This window comes from Panthera pardus, unplaced genomic scaffold (genome assembly GCF_024362965.1).
Source record: "Panthera pardus isolate Hobbes unplaced genomic scaffold, ASM2436296v1 HiC_scaffold_5, whole genome shotgun sequence".
NCBI lineage: Eukaryota > Metazoa > Chordata > Mammalia > Carnivora > Felidae > Panthera > Panthera pardus.
Window position 1 is genome coordinate 14,495,200 of NW_026526980.1, and position 21,638 is coordinate 14,516,837.

At 52.7% G+C, this 21,638-nt stretch overlaps 2 protein-coding genes across 4 annotated transcripts in view; one reads left to right on the forward strand and one right to left on the reverse strand.

The window, feature by feature from the left end:
* On the forward strand, nt 1–11,242 carry PLK1 (polo like kinase 1). Its single transcript, XM_019430339.2, has 10 exons — nt 1–1,410; nt 2,076–2,244; nt 3,007–3,151; nt 4,134–4,227; nt 5,634–5,853; nt 8,689–8,844; nt 9,834–9,911; nt 10,105–10,259; nt 10,360–10,542; nt 10,736–11,242. Exons 1-10 carry the CDS (start codon nt 1,003–1,005, stop codon nt 10,940–10,942), a joined length of 1,815 nt encoding a protein of 604 aa, XP_019285884.1. The 5' UTR covers nt 1–1,002; the 3' UTR covers nt 10,943–11,242.
* ERN2 (endoplasmic reticulum to nucleus signaling 2) overlaps nt 11,200–21,638 on the reverse strand; it is an 18,356-nt gene continuing 7,917 nt past the window's right edge. The window contains exons 8-22 of one of the 3 annotated variants that reach the window (XM_019430338.2): nt 20,949–21,213; nt 19,078–19,156; nt 18,843–18,990; nt 18,610–18,731; nt 17,730–17,885; nt 17,302–17,461; nt 14,904–14,988; nt 14,568–14,757; nt 14,387–14,486; nt 14,090–14,292; nt 12,735–12,882; nt 12,521–12,648; nt 11,832–11,955; nt 11,676–11,743; nt 11,200–11,584 (exon numbers count right to left, since the gene is read on the reverse strand). In XM_019430338.2, coding sequence (XP_019285883.1) covers nt 11,372–11,584; nt 11,676–11,743; nt 11,832–11,955; nt 12,521–12,648; nt 12,735–12,882; nt 14,090–14,292; nt 14,387–14,486; nt 14,568–14,757; nt 14,904–14,988; nt 17,302–17,461; nt 17,730–17,885; nt 18,610–18,731; nt 18,843–18,990; nt 19,078–19,156; nt 20,949–21,213 — 2,189 coding nt within the window. In that variant the 3' untranslated portion in view covers nt 11,200–11,371. Of the gene's footprint in view, nt 11,585–11,675; nt 11,744–11,831; nt 11,956–12,520; nt 12,649–12,734; nt 12,883–14,089; nt 14,293–14,386; nt 14,487–14,567; nt 14,758–14,903; nt 14,989–17,301; nt 17,465–17,729; nt 17,886–18,609; nt 18,732–18,842; nt 18,991–19,077; nt 19,157–20,948; nt 21,214–21,638 lie in introns of all 3 variants that reach the window. The other 2 variants (XM_019430335.2, XR_002075297.2) reach the window with 2 other exon arrangements.

The following is a 21,638-nucleotide window of genomic DNA, read 5'->3' on the forward strand; positions in this document are numbered from 1 at the left end:
CACAAATCTGAATTTTTATATGAGCCCTCTTGAGTTTTAAGTGCTGTAAACGAATCCAGATTTTCAAATGTGGGAAGCCAAACACAACACCCCTGCAGGACAATTTGGCCTTGGCCTACCGGCTTGCGAGGCATTTTGCCAACCAGCCATCCCTCCTCAGACCAAAGACCTGAGGGTCCACTCTTTCAGGCTCTGGGAAATCTAGCAATGAGCGAGCCAGACAACTTTCTTGTATTGTGGGGGTGCCTGGAACCGTGCTTCTCAAACATCAGGATGTGTGGGAATCACCTGGCATTCACACTGAAAGGCAGCTTTCTCACTCGGGAGGTCTGGGGTAAGTAAGGCCTGAAATTTTCTTTCTAACAAGCTCCCAGGTGATGGTGATGCTGGTGATCCCTGAACCATATATGCTTTGAGTAGAGTTGCTCTATATTCCGGAGGGGCTTAGGAGCAGCTGGCAAGCACCGTGGTTTTACTTGAGTTTTCGTTTATTGGGGTGTCTTGGAGCTGAGGACATCAGAGGCAAGTGCTTAAGGCTGCGCCGCCAGGTCTCTATTCTCAGAGTTTACAATCTAGAAGGCAGGTGGGGGTGGAGGAAAGTGTTAGGAAAAGCTTCCTGGAGGAGGTGCATGGGAACTGCAGGAACCTCCCCGGCCGTCGAGAAAGGGAGAAGCCCTGAACTCCCCCTCTCCTCGGGCTGGGTCTCTGCATCCCCACGCCGTGTACGGTTTCCCAGGCATCCCACGTGTCTGCGCCCAGCGAGTGCCTGTCAATCAAGTTTCTCCCCTACCCGGAGCTGGGTAGGGTTTAAAGGCAGCAGCGGTGCAGAACGCTCCCATCGTGCCGCGCGGCGGGCGGGTTTGGATTTTAAATCCCCGCGGCCAATCAGTGGCGCGCAGGCTCTTGTAACGTTCCCGGCGCCGCGTTTGAATTCGAGGAGGAGCGAAGTGGTGCCAGGTCTCTGCCCAGACTCTGCTAGGTTTGCGGAGCAACTCCGGGAACATGAGTGCGGCGGCAACTGCAGGGAAGCTGGCGCGGGCACCAGCCGACCCAGGGAAAGCCGGGGGCCCCGGAGTTGCAGCTCCCGGGGCTCCAGCGGCCGCTCCGCCGGCGAAAGAGATCCCGGAGGTCCTAGTGGACCCGCGCAGCCGGCGGCGCTACCTGCGGGGACGCTTTCTGGGGAAGGGCGGCTTTGCTAAGTGCTTCGAGATCTCGGACGCCGACACTAAGGAGGTGTTCGCTGGCAAAATCGTGCCTAAGTCGTTGCTGCTCAAGCCTCACCAGAAGGAGAAGATGTCCATGGAGATATCCATTCACCGCAGTCTCGCCCACCAGCACATCGTAGGCTTCCACGGCTTTTTCGAGGACAACGACTTCGTGTTCGTGGTGTTGGAGCTCTGCCGCCGGAGAGTGAGTGTCGCTGCCCGGGGGCCGTGGTTGGGGGCTCCGGGGGCTCGGAGCTGCTACAGAAGAGGTGCTGGAAACCTTGGGCTAGGCATTGTAAAGGACTCGAGGAGAGCGTGCTTTGCACTTGGAGCTGCAAGGGGAAGGGGTTGCGATTAAGTAGCGCTCGAGTCCTGTTGGTGCTAGGGAAGGCAGCTCCTGGACGCTAGGTGTTGAGCGGAGTGGGGGAGGCGCAGGTCGGAGGAGAATCCTGGCAATGGACGCAAGGGCTTCCGGAGTTGCTAAGGGAGGAGTCCCGGGTAAGGGGTGCTGCAGACCCGGAGCTTCCGGAGTAGGGCTGGGTCAGGGAGAGGGTGGTTGGAGCCAGACCAAGGAGCTTCCGGGAAGGGAGGCGGCTGGACAGGGATCTGCTGCTACGAAAAGGCCTGGGGAGGGATACTGAGAACTCTGAGCTTCCAGGAGTGGGTCTGGAAGAGGTATCCCAGGTAGGGGGCTTGGGAGGGAGCTAGTGGGAGAAGGGGTGCTGTGACTGGTTGTGGCCAGGCTTAGGGCAGAGAACGGATCGTAGCTGTCCTGGAGAAGAAATAAGGGTGGGGGTGGGGCGTCCTCGGCTGCCTTTATCCAGTGCATCGTTACCGGCTCCGCATTCCTCCTCTCTTAACCCCAACCAGTCTCTCCTGGAGTTGCACAAGCGGAGGAAAGCACTGACGGAGCCCGAAGCCCGCTACTATCTTCGGCAGATCGTCCTTGGCTGCCAGTACCTGCACCGAAACCGGGTCATTCACCGAGACCTCAAGCTGGGCAACCTTTTCCTGAACGAGGATCTGGAGGTGAAAATAGGTGAGTGCCGGACCCGGAAGGGGTGCTTGACACCACCGGAAGTGGGAATGAGGAGGTGCTGGAAGAGGGAAAATAGGAAGGAGGCAGGGAGGGAGAAGAGGATGGTAGAAGTCTGGGCTGTTGATTGCTTCTAGAATCCCTCTTTAGCACCGAAATTTAAAATAAAGAGCCACAAGCCAGTATCCTGCAGATGCATTGTTTAGTGCTCCTACGCAGTAATTTTTTAAAAGAAGAATTTGAATTAGTTTCCATTTTTCAAATTGGGATGCTTGACATACAAATTTGGATTTGGACTCCTCTTAAACATATTAAACATATATTGTTGGAAGCTCCAGCAGTTCTGAGACAGCATCCCTTCCGGCTGCTCTTTGCCTGGCTGAAAAGCAGCTGTTCCCCTTAGACCCCCTGGGATTCGCCACAGTCCTCACCACTCCCTATCATTTCCTCACAAACTTGCCAAATAGCAGTACTGACCTTTACTTGCTTGATCCTTGAAGGCATTTGACTTGTGCTGTTTCCATCAACTCCCTTCTAGAAGGGCCCTCCTTTCTAAGGAAGGGGGGGGGCAAGGAGGCTCCCTAGGAGGCCCCTCCCCTGGGCCAGCAGGGTGGGAGGAAGCCTGGGCAGCCCTGCTGCCTACAAGATATAGGGGCAAAAGGGGAAATGACCCTGTTCTTGACATTCAAACCTGTACCAGCTTTCTGCATTGGCAGATGACAGAGGCTAGCATCTGAGCATCCCCTCTTCCTCCCTCTGTCCCAGGGGATTTTGGACTGGCAACCAAGGTCGAATATGACGGGGAACGCAAGAAGACCCTGTGTGGGACTCCTAATTACATAGCTCCTGAGGTGCTGAGCAAGAAAGGGCACAGTTTCGAGGTGGACGTGTGGTCCATTGGGTGCATCATGTAAGTTGGGAGTTGTCTCAGGACCCACATGGCCTAAGCAAGGGCCCTTTTGGATGTCTCACCTGGCTGACTTGACCTTGTGGACCTTTCTGCCTATGGAGAGGCTGTTCCAGAGAACAGATTGCCCCAAAACAAAGCCCAGTTTCCATATCTTTCCTTGTCACAGGTTATCTTGTAGGATTCCTGCAGCCTGGGCTGTGTGTCTGGGGAAGGTGGCGGAGAGGGGTGGGGGTGTCCCCCTAAATCTGTTCTAGGTCCTTGCTACTCAAAGTGTGGTCCACAGAGCAGCAGCATCACCTAGGAACTTGTTAGAAATGCAGAATCTCAGGACCCAGACTACTGACTGGATCGGAATCCGGATTTTAACAAGATCCCCGGGTGATTCCCATGCGCAGTAAAGTTTGAGAAGCACCAATCTAGAAAGCAGCCCTGGGAGGGAGGACTTAGGTCAGGAATAGAGCTGACAGAAGGAGGTGCCTGTAGTCTATCTGGATCGAGGCCTTCTGAGGTGGGTGGGCAGTGGGTAGAGGGTTGGGCCCTTCGGGTATTCTCTTTTTTATTGTTGTTGATTTGAGTACTGGAGAGCTAGAAATGAGTTGTAGCAATGGCTTTCATACTTATTTGCAGTGGAGCTTTTTCAACTGAAAGCTCCAGGCCTCGAATACAGAACTATCAAAATGGCGCTGCTTCTGTAGAGGAAGTTAGCCCACGCACTTGGACCTGATTTGTACTGGCCGGCAGCTTCTGGGGCCCCGGGTTACCACAAGCTATAGTTGAAAAGTCACTATTGCTATCACCGGTCTTCTGAGGGCTCACCCCGGCCCATATCCTGGCTCCTGTGGGCTTGAGGATTGTCCTCAGGGGCCCGAAGGTCAGAATTTCCAGATGCCCGGCCTCCCTTCTGGCCCTGAGATGATTCCTCTGGCATCTAGGTTTTGGCTGCGAGCCTTGAGCCAAATCTACCCACCTTGTGCTTTTACAGGTATACCTTGCTAGTGGGCAAACCACCTTTTGAGACATCTTGCCTAAAAGAGACTTACCTCCGGATCAAGAAAAATGACTACAGTATTCCCAAGGTGACTAAAAACACTTGAAGTTTAAATTTGTTTTGTTTTGTTTTGTTTTCCCCTGAAAAGCTGTTTACTGAGCCCAGTCATATCCCGGGGCTAGAGATAGGTCAACCCCACTGCTAGGGGAGCCACAGAGCTTTAGTGGATCTGTGTCTGAAATAACATACAGAACTTGATAGGTGTGCACCAAAGCATTTATTGTAAGGGGAGAGGATTTGTAGATCCTTAGAGTTTGGGTGTATAACCCAAAATGTGTAAGGAGCAAAAAAGGTGGGGCGGGGAAGAGCAGGAGGCAGACGTAGAAGTGCCACTTCAGCTTTGGAAGTGGACCTTCTCGAGTTAACTGGTCTCTGCCACGTGGCAGCCAGATCACAGTGGGCAAATGGCCTGAATCTTTTGGCTTCCAGTTTCCCACTTATAAAGTGGAGTTACTACCCCTGGAGCGGCTCGCAGAGCGCCTTGTATACACTAAGTGCTCACAGAATCCTGAACCACTGTGAATCCAGAGTGGTGTGCCTTTTCACAACCACTGCTGTCAGCGCGTTGAAAGGAGTAGCCTGTTTCTGCAGAAGCCCGACTCATGGCTGCTTTCCAGTTTGGGATCCTTGACTCGTGTGAAATCAAGAGCCCCATCTCCATAAGGACAGAGAGGTGAAATCTGTCACAAAGGATCCTTTGTCTGATGGGCAGATCCTGAAGGGTTCAGAGGGTTCAGAGTGGGTGAGCGAGCCCACATTAGTGCTGGCTTCACCACTCATTAGGTGTGTATTCTTAGGAAAGGCGCCTAACGTGTGTTCAGTTTCTTCATCTGCAAACGAGAGATGGTGATAGAGACTGCCACCCCTTGTTTTATGTGAAGGGTAAACACGCTAATGTACATGACGTGCTTGGAACACCGTCCTGGCACAGAATAAGCGCACAGCTAATGCTAGGCTATCACTATGCATTTGACCTGTGCTGGGTTATCTCCCATTGAACCCTGCAGGGCTCAGGCTCGGTGCTATGTCGTCTCATTTTCTAGATGAAGATACAAAGGCCCTAGAAAGTCAGGTCACTTGTCCTAGCTGGTATTAGGGACGGAACAGGGACTTAAACCAGGTCTTTATGACCTCACAGCCTACATTCTCAAGTACTACTCTAGTGGTGAGCAACTTAAATTATGCGAGAAAAAATTCAGGGGAAATCACATTAAAATTGAGTCTCAAAAGGAAGGAGAAGTGATCATTCTCACAACTTAGGTTGACACTTGTCAACTCAGCAAAGCCAACAGTGGGGCACCTGGTAGGTATGTGTCCACTGAACATGGTATATGGGAGCCATGCATGTGGGCCAGGGGCCACGGTTCCTTTATGGCAGTGCTGCCCTTGGGTCCCCCATCACCCCCTGCTTACAGCTGTCCCTCTCTGCTCTAGCACATCAACCCTGTGGCCGCTTCCCTCATCCAGAAGATGCTTCAGACAGATCCTACTGCCCGCCCAACCATTCACGAGCTGCTCAATGACGAGTTTTTTACTTCTGGCTATATCCCCGCCCGGCTCCCCATCACCTGCCTCACCATTGCACCACGGTTTTCAATTGCTCCCAGCAGTCTGGACCCCAGCAACCGGAAGCCTCTCACAGTCCTCAATAAAGGTAAAACGAGGGTTTGCGTAGACAGCAGACCCCCAGAGAGAGCCTAGGCTTCAGATGTGTGGATGGATGGCCCACACAACCCAGGTGTGCCGTAGGACTGACTCCCGTCCTTGAGTCCATGGCCTCCCATCCTCTCAGGGCAAAATGCCCTGCTTCCCCTGGGCCAGCCCTAGCAAGAAAGACAGACCTTACCATGGCTGGGCCAGACCTGTTGTGCCCAAAAAGAGGAGAGTGGACTGAATGCCATGCTCACAAAACTTACTTAAAAAATTCCTAACATCCCTCTTCTGTGGTCTATTGAAAAAAAATACGAAAAATTCCAAATATAGACGCAGGGCATAATGCACTGGACCCCTACACTCCACCCCCGGCCCATATTCAACAGTTAGCAAAATTTTTTGTCACGTTTGCTTCACTGTTCCATTTTCGTTCCTTTGCAGTTAATCCCAGACATCTTGCCATTTTACCCCCATAAGCTTCAGTAGGTCTCTCTTTAAAAGGACAGCCACTTTTTAGGGGTGCCTGGGTGGCTCAGTCAGTTACGTGTCCGACTTTGGCTCAGGTCATGATCTCGTGGTTTGTGAGTTTGAGCCCCGCGTGGAACTCCATGCTGACAGCTCAGAGCCTGGAGCCTGCTTTGATTCTGTGACTCACTCTCTGTCTCTCTCAAAAAAGAAAAATGTTAAAAAAAAAATTTTTTTTTTAAGGGACAGCCACTTTTTATAAGACTACACACCTTGCTTGGGTTGTCATTATGTCTGATTCTCTTCAGAGGACAAAATGAGGAAGTACATACTTTGGGGGAAAAACTTGAAGTTTGTACTGCTATTTCTGAGTCACATTTTTTTCACCGCATTATTTTGATATTGTTTCGAACTTAGGAAAAGGTGGACAAATGGAAGCTCCTGTATCTCATAACTCCTTTTCTCCACCAAATAACGTTTTTCTACATTTACTTTACCTCTTTCTCTTTTTAATATATATAAAGTTATATATTTGTGTGTATCCACTGGTTTCTCCCGAACCACTTGAGAGTAAGTGGTATACTTCCTGTCCTTTATCACTTAATACTTCAGCGTGTATTTCCTAAAAACAAAGATTCATTCACATAGAACACCGTTAGCAAGTTCAAGATATTTAACATTGATACAATCTTGTCAGCTGTGGAGTTACTACTTTTCTTTTTGTAATTTGAGTGTCCAAATACAATATTATGACTTTGATTTTATTTTTATTTAAAAAAAAATTTTTTTAAATGTCATTTTTGAGAGAGAGACCGCATGAATGGGGGAGGGGCAGAGAGAGAGGGAGACGCAGAATCCAGAACCGCACGCAAGATCATGACCTGAGCCGACTGAGCCACCTAGGCACCCGTGATTTTATTTTATTCTTGTATTTCTTTTCAACTGACCCTCTTGTTTCCTCACACTAATAAACATAGCTTTTTCAGCATCTAGACATAAGTTCCTCTTATTAAATGACACTTTATTGAAGTACCATTTTCCTTAGAATATTTCACTAAGGATATAAAATGTTTTTAAAAAGGTCATCTGAAATGCCTTTTTTCTTTGGGTGGATATAGCACCAATTTAATAAGCACCTGTTTAACAAATTCATTTGTTTCTGTCGTAATCTAATACCGTTAAGGATTTCTTTTTTTGTTTTTGCCATTTCATTTTATTGGTGATGTTAATCTTGGTCACTTGGTTAGGGTAGTGCCTGATGGACTTTTCCACTGCAGAGTTAGTTTTTCCCTTTGTAATGAATACATGTCTCGCCAAGCTGCTTTGAGATGACCCTGTTCCTCAAACTCTTGCCCAGGGATGTTAGCATCCTACGTAGAGCTCTGTGGATCTGGCTGTAGCAGTTGCTACTGAGGTGTTCTAATGCAAATTCCTCTCTTCCCTACTCCTTCTGAATTCATGGAAATTCTTCTATAAGGAAGAGCTGTCACTTCTCTCTCATTTATTTGGTTATGTACATTAGTGCACACTCACGGATTTATTCTTTGGGCTGTAATATTGCCATTTTAAAGATTGTTGGGTTTTTTTGTTTGTTTGGTTTTTTTTTTGAATTTGAACACCAGGGATTTTTTTTTTAAGATCTGCTGGAAATTTTCAAACTTCCTCAAAAGTAGAGAGAATTAACTGTACTAGAATCCCCATGTACACATCATCCATTTTGAGTAGTTAGCAACATTTGCCTATACTTACTTTGATCTATTTCCAACTTCTCCTTTTTCCTAGAGTTTTTAAAGCAAATCTCAAATATCTTATTATTTTCACATTTAAGTTCTTAGTACAGCATAGTTTGTTTTTAACTGAAAACTCTGATCTTAAAAAATATAAGACAAAAATCATGTTCTACAAGAACTACCCCATATTGGTCGGGAAAGAAACACTTGAGCATAAAGACAATAAAAATCATCAGGCTTCTACCAGTCAAATAAAGCCTATGAGACAAATCTCAAAGGGTATCTTTTCAGACTCTTTTGACATCTGTACAGAATTTAGGGGTGGAAAAAAATCTCCTGTTTTCATCAAATGCCCAGCATTGGGGCAGAGGTCTGAGTGTCTGAGGCTCTGCGGCTGTATGTGGCCGTGAAACCTTCCTTAAGGGCTTGCCTTGGCCCTGGAGGTGTGAGTACCACGTTCCTGTCACGTGAGCATGGCACCTGCTGCTCTGTAATCCCACACTGACTCAGTTTACCCAAAGCAACGTCAGCTAAAATGATTTTTCCCTGGGAAGAATACCAGCAGTGGTAGAGGGTCCCATGCCCCTCCCACCCTGCTGCCTTTGTGCCCAGCTAAGGAGCACGTGTCGTCATCTTCCTAGGCATGGAGAACCCCACGCCCGAGCGGCCCCGGGAGAAAGAGGAACCAGTGGTCCGGGAGACCAATGAGGCGGTTGACGGCCACCTAGGCGACATGCTGCAACAGCTGCACAGTGTCAATGCCTCCAAGCCCTCAGAGCGGGGGCTGGTGAGACAAGGTAGGCACTGTGGGGGCCTGGGGGCGGGGGCGCCTGGGCATCTGGAGAGGGCAGGGAAGTCTCGGCCGCAGCAGGTCGGTGGCTCGTCCAGGCCCCGACCACCCCAATACCTTTAGTCGCCCCATTTTCTATAGATCAAAATCCAAATGGAGTAACCTGGCATTCAAGGCCCCTCCTTTCTTTTTCTGATTCACTTGTTCTGTCTCCGTCTTCCAGCACCCCAGCATGCTGCCTTTACACATCCGCACATGCTGTTTTCTGCCGTTCTGTGGATTCCTGCTTCACCTGCAGGAGCCTCGGGACTCTGGCTCCTACCGCTCCCTTCTTCTGTAATGTGCTTCCTCCACATCTCACATCCTCCCGATGTCTGCCCACGAGCATTTCCCCACCCCCCACTCCTAGCACTTCACTTGTCATCCCCCTCAGCTGCTGTGGGTTTCTCCATAATTCTTCATTTCTTTATTTGTTTCTTGTGTTTAAATAGGGGATTATCGCGTGCACAGAACATGACATTTTGAGATCCTTGGAATTGTGTATTGCCTCACAATTTTTTAGTCATTCGGACCAGAAAATTCACTACTCTCTTGGCCACTGACTCTCACCATGATAGAAGTAACTTAGAGACCTTATCCATATTTACGCTGCTCAGCCTCTGTCCCTGTAACAAGAACACAAGCTCCATGAAGCCTGGATTTTAGGCCCTTGCTCACTGTACCTGCGACAGTGCCTGGCACACGGTGGGCCTTTGATCAGTAGATGGACGGACTGTAAAATGAAAGGAACAGGGTGCTCTGCCCTGGGACCTGTCCGTCCTGCTGCTTGCCGGGGCTTGGTGGTGACACAGCCCTGCTTGGCTCTCCTCTGGGGTCCCAGACCTCTTGACTGAGTCCAGGCAGGGTGCCCAGCATCCCTCCCTGATGTCGGGCACCTGAGTGGACTGGAGGGGAGGAGGCTGGTCCTGACCAACAGTCTGTCTGCTTCTGTCACAGAGGAGGCTGAGGATCCCGCCTGCATCCCCATCTTCTGGGTCAGCAAATGGGTGGACTATTCAGACAAGTACGGCCTTGGTAGGTTGCTTCCAGAACGGGTGGGCGGCTCAGATAAAGCCAAGTGACCCTTCGAGCTATTCCAGGCTCCTCCCTTGTGCGGCTCCCAGGTCCTCTCAACAATCTCCTCTCCGTCCCAGGCATCCCATTTCCAGCTCCCAGTGCCCCCCCTGCTCCCCACTTCCCCGTCCTGAGGCCCCCCTCCACCTACCAGGGTACCAGCTGTGCGACAACAGCGTGGGGGTGCTCTTCAACGACTCGACACGCCTGATCCTTTACAATGACGGCGACAGCCTGCAGTACATAGAGCGTGATGGCACAGAGTCCTACCTCACTGTGAGCTCCCATCCCAACTCCCTGATGAAGAAGGTGAGTGCTGGCTGGTCCCCGCGGCCTGGGGTTGCAGGAGGGAGGCACTTGCCAGGGGTCAGTCTCCAACCCCGGCCTCCCTCCCCCCCCTTCCAACCAGATCACCCTCCTGAAGTACTTCCGGAACTACATGAGTGAACACTTGCTGAAGGCGGGCGCCAACATCACGCCTCGGGAAGGCGATGAGCTCGCCCGGCTACCCTACCTGCGCACCTGGTTTCGCACCCGCAGCGCCATCATCCTGCACCTCAGCAACGGCTCTGTGCAGATCAACTTCTTCCAGGTGAACCGGGGTGGGGAAGAGTTGGGGAGGGATGCCTGTGCCTGGCATCAGGCGGTAGCAAGAGAGTGGGCGGGTGGGAACCCCTCATCGGCCAGAATGCCTCCCCTCCCGTCCCCCATACACTAGCAGCTGGGGCCTTCAGTCTGCCCGCCCGTAACTCCCTTCCATCTCTCTGCCCTCCTTTGCCTCCTAGGACCATACCAAACTCATCCTGTGCCCGCTGATGGCAGCCGTGACCTACATTGATGAGAAGCGGGACTTCCGCACGTACCGCCTGAGCCTGCTGGAGGAGTACGGCTGCTCCAAGGAGCTGGCCAGCCGGCTGCGCTACGCCCGCACCATGGTGGACAAGCTGCTGAGCTCCCGCTCGGCCACCAACCGTCTCAAGGCCTCCTCGTAGGCCTTCCTCCCCTCCGGACTGGTGCCCCTCCCACCCCCACCAGCACCTCGGCCCGTACTGGTTAGCTCCCACGGTGCTGTTTTCTAGAATGTGGCCCCCGGCCCTGGGGGCTGGGAAGAGCTACGTTATCCTTGCTGGCGGGTGTCGCTGTGTAAGTTATTTTTGTACATGTTCCGGTGTGGGTTCTATGGCCTCTTTCCCTTCCCTCTCAACCCCGCCATGTGAATTGTACAGAATATTGCTCTTGAATCCGGGACTGTCCTTTCCTTGCCTTTATATACATTAAACACGCGAATCTTCTTTTTCTTCTTGTGTCTGGAGTGCCCGGGCTCTGGGCACATCTTTGCTCCAGAAGCCCCAGGCTGCCCAGTCTCTGTCCGTCTCTTCTGACGCTGAGGCCAGCCTTGGCCCCGGGCCCAACTCCTTGTCTCAGCTCCCAGGGGCCCCTGGGCACGGCTCCCTGGGCCTCGAGGCCGGCGGATAGTAGGGCAGGAAGAGACTTTCAGAGGCACAGCTCCTCATGGCGGCGTGCGTGTGGAGCAGCAGCCGCGGGAAGCGGGTTGTGAAGTACTGGACGAAACTGTCCGGGACGTGGCCTAGCGCCTGCCGCACCTCAGCCGGGAGCTCCCTGTAGTGGTGCTTCTGGAGGGAGGGAGAGCAGAGAGCCCCCGCCCGGCTCAGCCATGACCAGCCTGCCCCGCCCCCCAGGCCCCACTCGAGCCCTGGCGCACACCTTGTTCCTCATGGCACGGAGCAGGTCTCGCACCGACGTCCCCTTGTACGTCCGGAACCTTCTCAGATCTGTGGGCGGGCAACTCCTTGGCGAAGCCGCCCCCACCGGACTCCCCTCCGCCTCCCGGACCCACCCCGGGCCGAGCCTGGCCTCTACCTATCTGCAGCGGCACGGAGATGTGCGTGTGCCAGTTGCACCGGACCACCGTGGGGCCTCCTGCCTCCAGCGCCCTCACCAGGGGCCCTCGCTCAGGCTCCTTCTCCAGCCAGTCACTGACGTCCTAGGACCCCATAGAGCTCCTGAGCCTCGTGACCAGTTTCAGAGGCCAGGGGTGCCCTACAGCGTGGGGGAGCAAATCAGCAGAAGCTTCTTGGGTCAGGGTAAGGATGGGGGGCCCTTGAGTCCAGCTTCTCTGTGCCAGGTCTCCACGTTACCTTCCAGGTCTTCACCAACCCGTGAGGTAGGTACTGTTGTCCCCATTTCACAGGTGAGCACATTGAGGCTCCGAGGCACAGAGTCCCTTGCTCGAGGTCCCACAAGTGGGGTGGACTATCCGGGCACCGGTATAGCATAAGTGACAACTAGGCATGGGGCGTGTGTCATGTGGGGCGGGGAGGAGGGGTGCCGGGGACCAGCAGCGGGGCCGGGAAGTCTGGTAGCGAGCAGCTGGAGTGTCCACATGGCAACATCTAGGAGTCTAAGGTCCGAGCTTGGTTTAGAGAAGGAGCTGGGATGCCTGGAACAGGCAGACAAGTCTCTGCCCAGCCCCTCTGGCTTCCCCTTCCTTATCACTCAAGACCCGGATTTGGGACTTTCTGGGGCTGTTCCCGAGATTTCCCTCTGACCTGGAAGAACTGGAGCTGCTTGGCTCTGCTCCAAAAGAAGGGGTGGGCCAGCACCTGGTGAGCAGAGGGGCGGGCCTGCGGCAAGGGGTTCAGCATGGTCTCAACCAGGTTCCGGGCAACCACCTTGTCTGTAAAGGGGACCGAGGGATGGCTTCAGGCCTGCCCAGCCCCGTGCCCCGCTTCCTCCCTCCTCTGCCAGGCCCAGGCCCCTCACCGTGGGTCTCTTCCTCCAGGTGAGCCAGACTGGGAGCCCCTGCAAGGATGTTTGCCTGGCGGTAAAGACTCTCTCCAAACGGGTGGCTGCCGCCAGAAAGCACATAGTAGAACACGCAGCCTGCAGAGAAGATGTCCACTGCGCTTGTCTGGGGGCAGAGAGACAGACATAAGGAAGCGGTCCCTGCTTCCAGGAAGCCTCTCTGGTTCAAGTCTCCCATGGGCTGATACAGTAGCCAGGGCTTTGGTTCAGACTAGAACTCCAGGGTGCGTCCTGAGCGCCATTTCCTTGGCCTGGGATCTCCTCCCCTCTGCACCGTTGGAAGGGGCCCATGGTTTTCATCCAAAATCTTGGCCCTACTGAGCCACTGGTGCAGGTGTCCAAGCTGTGTTCCTCCAGGTCTAGCAGGTAACAGAAGTGAGTGAAGCTGGCCAGGCACGAGGCAATGAAGTGGCACCTGCCCTCCCAGTGGTGACAGCCAGACTTCGCTCCAGCTGCCTGCCTCCAGGGGACTCTCCCTGGTGACAGAGCTTTGATTTTCCAAGAGGATCCCGAAATCCAGATTGTAACGTGGAATTTCTCAAGTTAAAATACTGGCCGCTAATAAAATCTGTACGGGCTTATAACATCAGTCCCTTTGGCCGCCAGGTGCCCACCTCCTGCTTTCTCTTGACTCAGGTGTGGCTTTGCCTAGTGCCTGACCATTCCTGTTAACTCCCACCTGTGTGCATGGCTTCATATCCCACTTGCACACTGACAGCTCAAAACTCCGTAAGCCCGGAGTCTCAGACTCCAGCGTCTCTGGAAGTCAGACACTGCTCTGGGCTTCAACTGTATTCGCTCATCTGGTGCTCCCCAAACCCTTGACACCAGTGGCTCTCTCTGGCTACACATTAGAACACCTGGGGCCCTACTCCAGGCTGATCGGGTCAGAATCACAGCATATGAGCTCTGGGCATCTGACTTTTCAGAGTTGCCCAGTGATTCTGCAGCACAGTGCGGACTGAAAACCCTTTTCCAGCTCAGGATTTCTCAACCCCGGTACTATTGACACCTGGGGGCGGATAACTGTCATGGGGGGCTGTCCTGTGCACTGTAGGGTGTTTAGGCCTCTAGCCCGCCCAATGCCAGTAGCAAGCCCCGATTCCGTGGCCATGTATGACAACCAAGACTGTCTCCAAACAGTGCCCAATGTCCCCTGGGCAGTGAAACAGTCCTTGGTTGAGAACTGCCCCTCTAGGTCAGAAGGGATGAACTGTGCCCACTTTACAGATGAAGAAACAAGCTTGGCCATATATGGAGAGGCACGCGGCCAGGGAGGGGGTCCCGCACCCCGGGGTGGCGGGAGGACTCACGGGGCTGTCGGTGGGCAGCAGTTGTAGGAGCTCGGGTGCCATCCAGCCTTCCGTGCCGGGAATGCCCGAGCGGAGGCTGAAGCTGCAGCGGCCGACAGGCAGCTTTTTGCAGAGGCCAAAGTCTGAGAGCACCACCCTGCCTCGGCCCTCAGGGCCGTCAGGCCCCGCGATGAGGACGTTGGCCGGCTTCAGGTCCCTGTGCACTGAGAACAGAGCAGAGCTGAGCGCTGGCGGTGGGGAAGGCGGAGCCAGGGGTGGGGGGCGGGGCCTGGGATGGAGGGCGGGGGCGGGGCATACCGATGTGTAGGGAATGCAGGTGGGCCAGGCCGGACATCAGCTGCTGCAGCGCCTCCCCGGGCTCCAGGCCCCAGCGCTCCAGCTCAGGGTTTTCCACGTACTGAGGGGGTGAGGGACAGAGAGTCACTCTGCAACCCGGGACCCTACCAGCGCCCCACCGCCCCTCCGAGCTCTGGCTCACCTCCTGCAAGGAGGCCTGGCAGAGCTCCAGGGCGATATAGTGGAACTGGGGTTCCCGCTCGGTACAAAAGTAGCGGAGCACATTGGGGTGCCTGTCCGACTCCTGCAGCAGCTGGACCTCCCTCCGGACCAGGCCGAAGCATTCACGGAGCAGCCGCTTGACAGCCACGGCCCGGCCCTCCAACTGGCCCCTGGGGGGTTCAGAGAGGGAAGACAGGAAAAGGCTCCCGCCTGCACCCACCTCGGGGAGCCTTGGGAAAGCATGGCTCCCCGAGGGACAGTGGCCAAAAGTGCCGCGACAGCCACACCTCCAGCCCAGCTCCTGACTGCCACTCACCGGAAAACGAACGTCCCGCCTGCCCCGCGGCCCAGCACGTCCTTGGGGTTGAAGGAAATCTTGCCCACCACGGTGAGCTGCTCAGCTAGCGGAGAAGAGGGCGCAGTGTCAGGGAGCTCTGCTCCGCCCACAGCCTCCCCTCTCCTCAGTCCAGTCCCTCCCGCTGCCTCCACGCCCAGCCTGGGGCTGCCACTTCCTCTCTGTACATCCTTGGCAACTTAACCCCTGTGCCCTTGGTTTTCTCATGTGTAAAGTGGGACTCGTGTTGACGATCCCACACACATTACTGTGGATTAAATGAATGTGTGGGAGGAGGGTGGTGGTGAGGGCTGATAGATTACCCTCCTTATCATCCTCCCTCATTCGTTGCTGCCCAGATTTCTTTCTTTACTTCCTCTGCCAGGATTCCCACCCACCCACCCCACCCCACTCTTGCCAGTTATAATAAACCCTTTTCACTGAGGAACTGGCTTTAAACAGTTGGCAGCATAGTAAGGGTGAGTGCCGTCCCAGGAGAGACTGCCCCCAACGGGAGGGGGCAGCAGTGAGCATTCAGATGCTAAGCTGTCCCAGAGTTGTCCCCGTCCTAGGGTGGCAGGGAGCCCCTGGAATGCCTTGGTTTCCTCTTAAGGATGAGGTTGGCTCAGGCAGGCAGAGAGTTGTAGACTTGAACAGTTACACTCTTCCCTTTGGGTAGCTTGCGAGAGATCCTTCACAATGACCCAGGCATGGCTGTGCCCTGCTCAGCCCCAACGGACACCATTCATACAATTCAACATATACGGTGCCCCAAGAGTTGTGCGATGCAGTGGCCCTGAGAACACTCTACTCAGGAAGCGCTGCCCGCTTCGGTCTCTGCAATTAGCTCCAGGAAAAGTAAATGAAAAGTAGCATAAGGATCAGTGAGAAGGGTACCAAGCTGTCCCTCAGGATTGCTCTGGATTATTTTGGTAAAAATTCACTCCTATCTGTTGGCAAGATGTGGGCAGGAACCTAAATTTGTAGACCCTGGACTCTCGGGAGTGATGGTCTCAGGGCCTGGAAGCACAGGTAAGAGCGGGCCCATTTCTGGCAGCTCAGAAGGCAGGGCTCTAATGGACTGTGGTCATGAAGGCTGATGAAGGACAATGACAAAGAGGAACGCTTTGGTGAGAAGCCTCCTGGGGAAAGATGGAGTCTGGCCTGTCTGGGGAAAGCTGGAGTCCGAAGACCCAAGGAGTTGAGGGATTCTGGGTGCACTGGGTGGGTATTATGTGGAACCCTCCAGAGCCAGTGAAGTGACAAGAACAGTAACCCCTCAGGGCTCAGGCAACTTTGCGGTGAGCACCTTCTGACAGAGCAGACCCCTCAGGAAGGGGAGCAGTTCTGTCTCAGCAAAGGCAGGGTGAACGCAGGGGTGGACGCAGGGAGCAGCACTGAAGCGTCAGGCAGAGCATGAGTGGGGCTGGGGGAGCTTCAGCTGGAGTTAAGGGGGCAGCAGAGTGGCTCCAAGGCGTGAGGTAGTGGTTTGGGCAGTGACCAGGAGGTAGCAACGAGCAGCTCATGCTAAGGACCGAAGGCCAGTCCAGCCTGGAGCCAAAGAAGCAGGAGAAATAGCCCAGACTGAACAGCAAAAGCATGTGAAATCCCCCTTGGGGCATCCCACAGATGCCAGCTTGAAATTAAATGGACAAAAGAGAAGAGAAGTGTTTAAAAGTCCTAGGGGGCGCCTGGGTGGCTCAGTCGGTTAAGCGTTGGACTGCAGCTCAGGTCATCATCTCATGGTTTGTGAGTTCGAGCCCCACAGCAGGCTCTCTGCTGTTGGATCCTCTGTCTCCCTCTCTCTCTGCCTCTCCTGCGTGTGCTCTCTCTCTCTCAAAAATACTAAACATTTAAAAAATATAAAAATACTGGCTCACACCTTTAAAAATAAAACCTAAAAAAAAAATAAAAAAGCCCTAAAGAGAGGAAAAAGAACAAAATGATAGTAATTTACTATTACTGTCACCAAATATGACGTCACACTAACCCAAATGTTGTTAACATCACCTAGGAGTGATTTAATCATAATAATGCTGGTAGCCTCTCACAGTGAGGTGGGTGTTATTTTTCCTATTTGACAGGTGAGAAAATCAAAGCTCAGAGGAGGAAAGAAAGCAACCTAAGTTAACCGAGAGCGGAGTTTGATCTATACCCAGTTTTATGTGCATCCAGAGTCCCTGAAAATAATGATAAAAAATGATGGCAGATATTTCTCCAGTGCTTAACTGCATAGAAGGCTGGATTGGAAATACTCTCTTAACTCACTTGGGCTTAACCACCATACTGTAATGGCTTCTACTAAACCAACTTGAAAGCTCAATCTGCCCCCTCTTTTCTCTGTCCCTGACTCTGCCCTTTACTGTTCACTTAGGCTTACCTTCTGGGTCTTCGACTGCCTGGGCTTGCTCTGAGGGGCTTCGAAGGCCCTTCTGGCCCTGTGGGGTGGCCCCTGGTGGCTGGGGCTGAGCACGCTGTGTGATGTGAGGAGGGTCTGCAGGTGCCAGGAGGGCCTGCTGCTGCTTCTCCACCAGCTGCTGCTGCTGACATACAGGGCCGAAGAGGGCTCAGCCTTGGCCAGGCCCTGCCCCGTGAGGGGCCCCGCGGCGGTGCCTGAGACAGCCTGGCATGGGACCGTGAACATACAGAACACAGTAGTGGGGGCTCGAGGAGCTGCTGGGAGGAAGGCAGGGGGCAGAATGGGAGCTGGGTGAGGGAGAGAGCTGCTGAGTGGTCTTGGAGAGAAGGAGCAGAATTCACCGTAGGAAGACCCTACGACGCACCTGAGGTCAGGGGCAACGGGCTTACCTGCCTCATTAGGAAGATAATCCACCCTCCCAGGAGGACAGCAGTGAGGCTAGCTGCCAACAGGTCTTGGGGTCCCAGCCCTGGATACAGGTCTGGGGTTTTCTCTTCAGGATGCAGCTCCGGGCTCCAAGGTTTCTCACGGCTCAGGCTCAGGAGCTGAGGACAAAAGAACACTCTTAGCACACTCACCCAATGTGGAACCCCTACCCCTCTTCATCACTCAGGACAGGGCTGCTGGGCTTAGTTCTGGGCTTAGTTGACGGGGCAGGGAGTAATTAGGCCACATGGTGGGAAACATGGTGCTGTCCGTGGTACTGAAACATCATTGTGTCCCTGGAGCGTGGTCTTCAAAACCCAGCTGATTAACAGCCTCTCCTGGGACATCACTAAAAAATACAGATTAGTCTTGGAGAATCACCAAGAAATTCAGATATCCATCTCCGAAGATTCTGATTCAGTGGGTCTTGAGCAGGCTCCCATGTAATTCTGATGAGCAACCAGAACTTGAGAATTACTGCTCCAGGTCATGGCTGTTCTAACCTTGAACTACTAGCGATTCTTGCCCCAACCCTCTCCCAGGAGAGCATGCTTTTACAGGTTTTCTGTTTACATTTTCTCACTTGACAAATATTTTGTAATTTTTACACCGAAGAAGAATTAAAACTGTGATCCATATTTTACAGCTTAGATATCCTTTGACCCTTCTTATACCTTTCTGGCAATAACACCATATGTGTATGTCTTTCTTCCAGGAAATTGCATGGGATCAACTGACCCACCTTCAAATGTTATTCCTAGTAGGCTGAGGAAAAGGTCCATTGGATGACCTCCCAACATGCCAAGTCTCCCCTCCCATGCCCTCTGCCCTGCTAGCGCTGACCTCCGGGAAGAGGGCTGGAGGCTGCGTGCTCTCTGAGAGTCTGTTCTCAACAGTGCCACTCCTTGGGGTGGGATGTACCCTCAGCATGGTGGTATGCAGGACTGGGGGTGGTTCGTGGTGTCCTAAGAAGCAGAGCAAAAGTCAGCTGGCTGAAGGTAACCTCAGCCTTCCAGCTCAGGAGCTGGGCTCATAGATCCTTCATCTACTCCAAACGTGAGCCAGAAGAATCTCACCAATGAGCAGCCACTGGCTAGGGAGGGCCACACTGCCTGAGGGGTATCTGACAGCCGTGCTAGGTGAGCCCTCTCGCTCGCCTGAGACTTGGAGTGTCACTTCATCTGTGGTGGGGCCATCCATGGGGGCCAGGGTCAGTCCACGAGGCTATGGCAGAAGATAGAGAGTCATGAGCGAGGGCACTCCTTTCCTGCTGCATCCCCTCCTTCCAGCCCATCAGAGACCCCTTCTCACCACTAGCGCCACCCCTGTGTGAACCAGTGCTTTAGAAACATAGAAGCCAGCTTCATCCTTCCCCACATACAGTGTCATCCTAGTGAGGGAGAAGAAAAAAGGGAGAAGGATGAGTGATTCTGGTGAGTCGTTTCAGTTACCACTATACTGGTGTCTTGGTCATGTCCCCTCCCACATAGACTCTGGGCTTAGCTATATGACTTGCTTTGGATAAGGAGACAAAAGCAAATGTGACACAAGCAGAGGCTTGAGAAGTGTTTGTGCTTTGGGGCTTGTCCTCCCATGTTGTTCTCTGGAACCCTGAGACCACCATGTGAGAAAACCCAGGCTAGCCTGCTGGGGCATGAAAGACCGCCTTTGACACCCCCCAGGCTAAACAGCCCACTAACTATGATATAGGTGACAGGCACCAACCCAAACTACCCAGGCTCAGCCAAACCGCCAGCTGACTGCAGATACTAAGATGGCTCAGATCAGAAAACCACTCAGCTAACCCACAGCCTCTTGAAAAATAATAAATGTTCATTGTTTTTTAAGCTGTAAGCTTTGGGAGTGCTTTGTTATGCAGCAAAAGCTAACTGATACAAGCTCTATAGTCATGGTTTCTAAATCTGCGTCTGGCCCAGACCTCTTTCAAGAGCTCAGTTCTCTAAATCTGAACTCGTCACTTCATTCCTTACCACCTCCTCTCCTTCTTCCTCTAGTGCTCCCTACCTCTGAAAACAATAGCATCCATGTGCTTCTAGAAACCTGAACATAACCCTTGAGTCCTTGCTCACAATCACCAAACTCCCTGATCACCAAATTCTTACTGTTTTTCCCTCTTCATATCTCTTGCTTTCCACTTTTCCCCATCTCTATTGTTTCCATAGCCCAGAAGGTCTTTATCTCATGCCTGAACTAACACAATATTCTATATGTGTGTCCTTCGTTACTACACAGCTCTAAGATATTCTTCACACTGCAGCCAGAGTTGTCTTTCTAAAATGAAAAGATGATCAAATTACTTCTTTGCTTAAAACCCTCCAATGATTTTTCCTTAGCCTTAGGAGAAAATGTACAAACCATTTAAATGATCCTACCAGATCCCTGCTTAACACTGCTCAGATCTATGCTCCAGGCTTATTTAATTTCTGTTCCCTGGCTGCAATGCTCTTTCTCTTATTTTGTATTCATCCTTCAGTTTTCAATGTATATGTCCTTTCCTCCAGGAAGCTTTCCATGACTGCCTCTTGTCCCTGGTCTCAATTTAGGTACCCCTCCTATACATTCCTATGGCAAATCTATACCTCTGTTATTCTCTATCATACCATATTGTAATTGCCCTCTTACACACTTGTTTCCCCCACTAGACTCAGATTTCTATAGGTGGGAACACTGGAAGTATTATTATACTTCCAGAGTCTAACAAGTGATTGGTACACAGTAAGTGCTCAATTATTATTTGTGTAATGAACTGAAAGAGTAAAGAACTGAATTAATAGATAACCCCTGATTTTACCAGTCTGTCTCTTTATTTCCTAAGATGGGAACTCTAGGGTATTCGGTACTATAAGTAAGAATAATAGTCTTTAACAATTAAGGCATTGCACCTACCAAGCAGAACAGTCTCCATCTGTACACTGGAGTGGAGACCTGGAGGCCCCCTCTAGGCTAGATTGTACCCAGAAGTCGCTGAATAGCAGGGCTATCCAGAAGGTCCTGGGGGCACTGGGTGGGTGGTGGGGGGGTGATACTGGGTACTGGTTATTTATCAATCAGTTTGGTAAATAACCAGTTTGAACCAGCTGGTTCAGCTGTACAAGTGTGTCATCCTCAAACATCACACCTGTCCAGAGGGCTCCTCCCCGGTCCCAGGGATGGGCACCTACAGAAGCTGGGTGTCCAAGGCGGAGAAGTAGGTAGCCGTGTCCTGGGCGCCTGAGGCAGGCAGTCGGATGTGGCCCCAGCGGAGGGCGAGGAAATGCAAGGTGTCCCGAGCCAGCGTGAGATGGGGCAGCTGACGCAGGCTGTCCTGGTACCAGGTGTAGATTCCCATCACGGGCATGCCCAAGTCCTGTGTCCACAGCACCGCCCCACTTCCTGGGTCCACGGTTAGCAGCAGGCCCATCCCACAGGATGCCAGGTGGCTCATGTCTGCCAAGAAAGACAGCTGGGGAGAAATGGCCAAGGAGCTTGGATGTGAGGCATCTCAGAGCATCTTGGGGTGGGGAAGCTGCCCGAGGTAGGCCATCAGGAGGGCCACTCAGGTGTGTGGGGGCCAGGTGAGATCACCTGGAGGCTTATGAGGACATGGGAAGGTCAGTCACATTTCACTGGGTCGCTTTGATCGGTCAGGACACTAGTCAGGGTCAACTGGAGAGCTGTGTAGAATGGAGGGCTCTGTCAGGGTCGTCCAAAGGTGACTTAAGGTGTGTGAATCAGTCCAGGTCACTTGAGAGAGGTCACTTAGGATGTGGGGTAGTCAGCCATAGTCTGATTGATATCATATCACCCAGGAGAGGTCAATCAGGGTGGCCTAGAGGCATGTGGGTCACTTGGGAGCCATTTAGAGTGTGAAG

Coding starts and splice junctions, on each gene's coding strand:
- PLK1 (XM_019430339.2), top strand. CDS start 1,003: ATGAGTGCGGCGGCAACTGCAGGGAAGCTGGCGCGGGCACCAGCCGAC. Junction 5,854..8,688: donor TCTCACAGTCCTCAATAAAG/GTAAAACGAGGG, acceptor TCATCTTCCTAG/GCATGGAGAACCCCACGCCC. Junction 10,543..10,735: donor TGCAGATCAACTTCTTCCAG/GTGAACCGGGGT, acceptor TTTGCCTCCTAG/GACCATACCAAACTCATCCT.